At 35.5% G+C, this 6,358-nt stretch overlaps 1 protein-coding gene across 1 annotated transcript in view; it reads left to right on the top strand.

The window, feature by feature from the left end:
- Positions 1-1,600: 1,600 nt before the first annotated feature.
- Positions 1,601-6,358, top strand: part of SPAG6 (sperm associated antigen 6) — a gene marked incomplete at its 5' end in the record, with an annotated part of 25,739 nt that continues 20,981 nt past the window's right edge. Inside the window, 1 exon segment of the mRNA XM_015561743.1 lies at positions 1,601-1,772. Within this exon segment, the coding sequence (XP_015417229.1) occupies positions 1,601-1,772 (172 nt within the window).

The following is a 6,358-nucleotide window of genomic DNA, read 5'->3' as shown; positions in this document are numbered from 1 at the left end:
GCCTATGCAGGAGGCAACCAATATTTCTCTTTCTAAAATCAATAAAAACATTTTCTTAAAAAAATAATTGGAGGGAAGCTACTTTAAAACTCTTTTCTAATTTTTACAATAAATTAGTAGGTATTTGGTTACTGACATAAAATTAGACTTTACAACAAATATTTTGATATCTATATATGTTACATTTAATAAACTAAAGAAATATATAAAATCAAAACATTATTACTAAATAGCATATTTCTTATATCATCAATATACTAGAGGCGCGGTGCACGAAATTCAGGCACTTGGGGGGTGCCTCAGCCCGGCCTGCGTCCTCTTGCAGTCCCAGAGCCCTTGGAGGATGTCTGACTGCCATGGAGGCGGGAGAGGCTCCTGCCACTGCCGCTGCACTCACCAGCTGTGAGCCAGGCTTCTGGTTGAGCAGCACTCCCCCTGTGGGAGCGCACTGACCACAAGGGGGCAGCTCTGGCATTGCACGTCTGCCCCCTGGTGGCCAGTATGCATCATAGCGACCGTTCGGTCAATTTGCATATTAGCTTTCTATTATAGAGGATACCAGATTTTGAGATCAATGTTAAAAATATGCTTGGTGTATTTTCTCTCTCATAATTTTTTTGTATTTTAATATTTTGGCCCAAGTTAATAGAATGCATTAAAAACAGGTGCTATGACAGTCACTTTTCAGTAGTCTCTGTAAAGAATAGACACAATCTAAAGTAGAGGATTAACTGGGTTCTGTAATAAAAGGAAGAGTTAGGAGACCATTACTGTGTCATTATGTGAACCATAAAACCACAGAGTGTTACAGCTAAATACTTCCTAAACATTTAATTTTCTTAGCTATATAAAGAAAATCATGTTTCGGTTTTATTTTATTTCTTAATTTGATAAAACTTATATATAGAAAATATTTTAAATATGAAGCATTCACATAATGTTAAGTCACTTATATTTACCTTAAAAAAAAACATTTCTAAAAATGAATGTATAACATGTCCCAATTGTTTGGCGAGTTTATTTACCAGGAAAAGTTTTAAAATGTATCATGAATATTTTGCCTTTATGTTTATCCAACGATTGATAAATGCATGTTGAAACCTGGTTGTTATTTCAGGATAACTTAGGACACCAGAAAGATTAGTTAAGGTCATGAAAGGCCTACCAGGCTTAGAGACTGAGGGCAAGTAAAGGAAATGAATTTGTCAGTTGACAGTTTAGTAGCACATGCTAACAGTCCAAGAGTTCCTATGGGTCAGACATATACCTTTAGCGTAATGCAGATACATAAAAATCTCATTAAATAATTAAATAATGAATTTGTAGGATATACAATTTGCAGGAAATATTTTATTTTATAAATGCATATTTTAGAAGAAAACATTTGAAATGTAATATGACTTGCGTTGTTTTTGTTTAGTTACTGAATGAAAGCAATGGGGAACATCAAAAAAATAATGTTGCAGGATGTATTTCTTTAGTATTTAAAAGCTGTTGAGCTTCATTATATTTTTATTTTTACATTGGTTTTATTCTATTTTAACTTTTCATTATATAAGTGCTCAATTCACTTTGTGTTTTATCTATTTTATCCTTGTAGCATTTCTACAAGGAAGCTGCTGCTTTTGTGTTATGAGCAGTTGCTAAACATTCTCCTCAACTAGTTCAGGCAACAGTTGATTGTGGAGCATTGAGATGCTTGGAAGATTTTGACACTGGAGTCAAAGAAGATGCAACTTTGGCATTTGGTTGTACTGCAAGACATAATGTAGGTAATGGAGCATATTTAAAAATGGGGCTATTAAAGTATATGTTTATCAGGTAATTCTGGTTTTGCTTAGTAAAGCATAGGTGAAGTTTTCATGATGTTTCTATACATTATGGGAGATAAACTTTGAATGATGCTCAAGTTGTTTTGATTGCAAATTCATTAAAAAATGCACATTTCAGTCTTTATCTTAATTAGCAGAAGAGAAATTTGTAGATGGAAAGAGAAGGGGGTGGGAGGGAAATTGGGCAAATGAGATATTAATTCTCAAAGACTTTGGTAAATTGGTTAAGAAATTATTTCAGTTTGTCACCCCTCAGGGTACATTGAGTCTTCACTCTGACTCCTAACATAGGGTATTCCAAATCAGACAGGGGCCATATCATAGAGTGAGTACTGTAATGTTAAAAAGATATGGACTTAGCTTTCTAGAACATGTTTGTATTCAGCCCATATTGGGCAGGAAGGAGGAGGAAAAGAAGGATCACCTTCTCTTATAAACTGACAGCTCAGTGCCTGGACCTCTCTTGTGAAGATTGTGCTGATTAGTAAACAATATATAGGGAACAAGATTTCCCCCACTACTTTATAGAAGTTGCTAAATAATATAAAAATATAACACAGCAAGAATATGCAGTTTAACAAACATGTAAAAATGATTAACTTTGTTAGTAACCAAGAACTGCATATGAAAACATTTGTGCAAATATCTTTTCTCACCTATTATTACCTGAGAGAAAAAAGAGTAAAGCAGACATATAGCCAAGTGGTTAAGAGTACTGTGGCATTAAACAGGACCAGAGTTTGAGTCCAAGTTCTCCCACTTAGTTGCTATGTGACATTGGATATAGCTTTTCAACTTTCTGAACCTTTACTTCCTCATCTGCAAAAGGAGAGTAACTACTTCAGAATTACTCAGAAATTTATTGTGAGGATGAAAACACATGTAAAGCACTCAGACCAGTGCTTGGCACATGGTCAATACTCCATAAATGAAAGGTATTAGTATTAATACTGAAGGATAGAGAGGACTTGATAATGTTTATGTCTATTGGTGGAAACACTACAAATTGTGTCAACTTGTGGAAAGTTGTTTGGTAAAACTAATCTAAGCCACAAAAGAGTCTATGGTTCCTCTAATGATCAACTTTGATAGTAATTCATCCCAAGGAAAGAATTCCACAGAATGAAAAACTATATGCATGCAAATGTTATTGGAGCATTGTTTATAATATCAAAAAACCTCAAATATTTGGCAGGAGTTTAGAGGTTAAATTATGGTCGTTTACTTAATGGACTCACATCCAACAAATTAAAAAGGAAATTGTGAATCCTACATGGTAACATGGAAAGGTGATTATAATGTAAAAAAAGGCAAAATTGTGAATTACACTTGTAATAATATAAAAATAAGTTTTTTTTGTAGACATAAATTACAAAGAGATACATGTTTGTGTTACTAGGGTGGTAGAATTAAGGATATTTGTCTTTATTTTCCAAATTTTCAGGGTGTATACATGTATAAAATAATAACTACCATTTACTGAGTAATTACCATGTACCTGGCTCTGCACAGTAGGCTTCAGATACATTATCTGTGCTACCCTTAGGTATTACTCTCCTTGCTTAATTGAACAAAAAAGAGAAAGAGCTCATGGATACCAATATTAGCATGGAGATTGCAGGGGGAGAGGGAGGTGGAGCTGAAAGAGGGTAAAGGGGGGATAAATGTAATAGTAAAATAAAGAAAAAAATGGAAAAAAAGCAAATTGAGAAAGAAAACTATTGTCATGCTTAGAATGGTTCAGAATTAGTATATTAAAATTGTTTCCTTAATATCTGGATTTTGGTTTTCTAGATAGGTTCACTTTAGGACTATTGCTTAATAGATATTGACTGAGAAAACTAAGGCAGTGTTTTAAATCAGAGGCTGGTTATCAGGGGGAAACTGCATAAATATATTTAGTAATTTTTTTTTTATGCCAGAGGACTTAATGGCAAACAGATTGTAACATGAGTATTTCAAAGGGTGGTGCCAAAGAGCTTGGAGGGACAGCTGTGCAGATACATTCTCGGGCAGGTGCCCATAGGTAACCTTCCCAGACCTCCCTTTTGTTGAGTGTGAGGTTAAGTGATAATAGTTCATAAATAGGGTCTGTTCTAGGGGTTCCGTTCTGATTCTTTTTTGCTGTAATCTGGCTCCCACGTGGATTTCCCCTGTAATTTCAATATTTCACAGTACCTAAAAGTTCCAGAGGAGATTTCTGCATAGACGTCTCTGAAGGAAAGGGAATTGTTATCTAGAAGCAATAAAATCAGTCACCATTCACAACGTGAATATCAGTGAAAATAGAGGACTCAACCTCCAAATAACCTGATTTCTTTCTCACCAGATTCCTAAAAATGGAATATATTGAGATTAATGGGAGGACATTCATTCAGTGTTTTCTACTTAGTATTAGTGGTGAAATGTAGATCAGACAGTTTAAGAAATATAAACCTCAAATAGAGATGCAAAAGAAATAAAGTATATCTTTAAGGGCATAGGAGGAAAAGAGGTTGTAGGAAATAAAAATAAAGTAACATTCAATTAATAGAGAAGAGAAACCAATGGACATTATCTGACTTTTCCTTCTACAAGAATACAATTTCTAAATGTTACTTCTATGTATAGATTTTAAAGTATTTTACTGATAACCAAAGGGAACTGGGGGCTAACAACTAGAAATAGCAAGTGTTTTTTAAAAAAATTCTGTTTAAATTGTGTCATTAATTTTTAAAAAAATATATATTTCTTTATTGATTTCAGAGAGGAAGAGAGAGATAGGAACATCAGTGATGAGAGAGAATCATTGATTGGCTGCCTCCTGCACATCCCCTACTGGGGATCGAGCCCGCAACCCAGGCATGTGCCCTTTACCGGAATCGAAACTGGGACCCTTCAGTCCACAGGCCAACGCTCTATCCACTGAGCCAAGCCGGCTAGAGCTAAATTTTTATGATTGAACCACCAGTTATTGAATACACTGATAAAAGTACCTCTTACTTTGAAGATGTTATATCTTTATATTTTTTCCTGCTTATTGATAAAGGCTGAAAGAATTCTTCTCGTATTGGTTGTCTCTTCTTCTACCCACTTTCCCACGCTGCAGAATTATTCTAATCAATGTCAAAACTCTCACTGTTTCTAAAGATTAGTCTTGCTTTGGAGGTACGAGTAGTAAGGCGAGGACCCTGGTGGCTGGAAGTGTGAGGGTGAGGCCGAAGGAACCATGGGGCTGTGGAGCCACAGTGCTTCCCAGAAAAGTGCTTCCCTCTGCTCCTGGCCCTCCTTCCTGCTCCCTGGCAGCCTCTGTCTGGCCTGGTTACTGTTTGCAGGACAGCAGCCTGTGGAGGAGTGCTTCCAATGAACTCCTGTTCAGAGTGTGGCAGCAATTAGGGTACTTGGTGACGTGAAGACAATAGCCTATATATTGGCTGAAAGTGTGAGGAAGGGGAGTCGTATAAGTACTTTATGTATGAATGATCTTCCACATTTGGGCTAAAAAAAAAAATAAGTTCTAATTTTTTATTTTGGGAGCTTTAGCTAAAAATGCTGTCTTTTGTAAACTTGGTCTTTAGTAAATTTTGGCTGTTCTCAAGCTGGCAAACAGGAATATATTTGATTACATGTTCTAAAACATTTCAGTTATTGATAGAATTGTCATGTTATAGATGAGGAAACTGAAGTAGAGAAGGTTACAGGATTTATTCTGGTCAGATAGCAATTTATGGTAGAACTGCTTGGCAGTTACTCAAAACCATTCAGAGATTTTTCATTTTTATGGTGTGAGAAAGAAAAGTGTATGAGAGCTCATAAGTCTTTGTTTTAACCTCCTTCTTCTATTTGAAAGTCTCACCAGATACCTCTGTTTTAATCCCTGATGGCTGGTTCTCACATGTGTGACTATTCTTTCTCTCATAGACCTGATTTATATCCTTAGGACCTAAATCAAATGAGGAGTTTTATTCTAGCTAAGTAGCAGTTCAGAGAGGAGATTGTGGCGGCCAAAGATGAGTGGTGCTTCTAGGAAATGGCTGGTGTGGACACTACAGAAACATTTAGTAGAGTGTTTCCTACTCACTAAGTAAATAATGTAAGGAAAGATTCAGAGCTGGCCAGCCTGATTCTTTTCCCCCTTATAGAGAATGATGAAATGATTAAAGGAGAATGCAATTTTAAAATTCAGAATTTTTGCAAATATTCTTCTCATGCCATTTACCACCTATATATAATTACCAACATCGTAAATTGTGTGGAAGAGGCTTAGGAAGCAGTCATTAACTTTTTAAAAATCCACATGTTATTAAGAAATATCTGATTTAACTAGGGACTTTGTAGGGTGTGACTTAGAGTAGATAAGGATGGATGGGGGAAGGGGACAAGAGCCTAGTAATTAAAAATTACTTTAAAAGCCCTACAGACAACTATCTTCACAGATGCCTGTAGATAATGTTGATTTCTGTTCCATCTTATTCTTTTTATAACATTTTTTTTTTATCCTGGAGGGTTTGAAAAACACGCATAGAGGCAAATCATGTTTATGAGAG

This window comes from Myotis davidii, unplaced genomic scaffold, assembly GCF_000327345.1.
Source record: "Myotis davidii unplaced genomic scaffold, ASM32734v1 scaffold1176, whole genome shotgun sequence".
In the NCBI taxonomy this organism is placed as follows: domain Eukaryota; kingdom Metazoa; phylum Chordata; class Mammalia; order Chiroptera; family Vespertilionidae; genus Myotis; species Myotis davidii.
The sequence above is the reverse complement of the archived record's forward strand: the minus strand, read 5'-3'. Positions and strand labels throughout refer to the sequence as shown.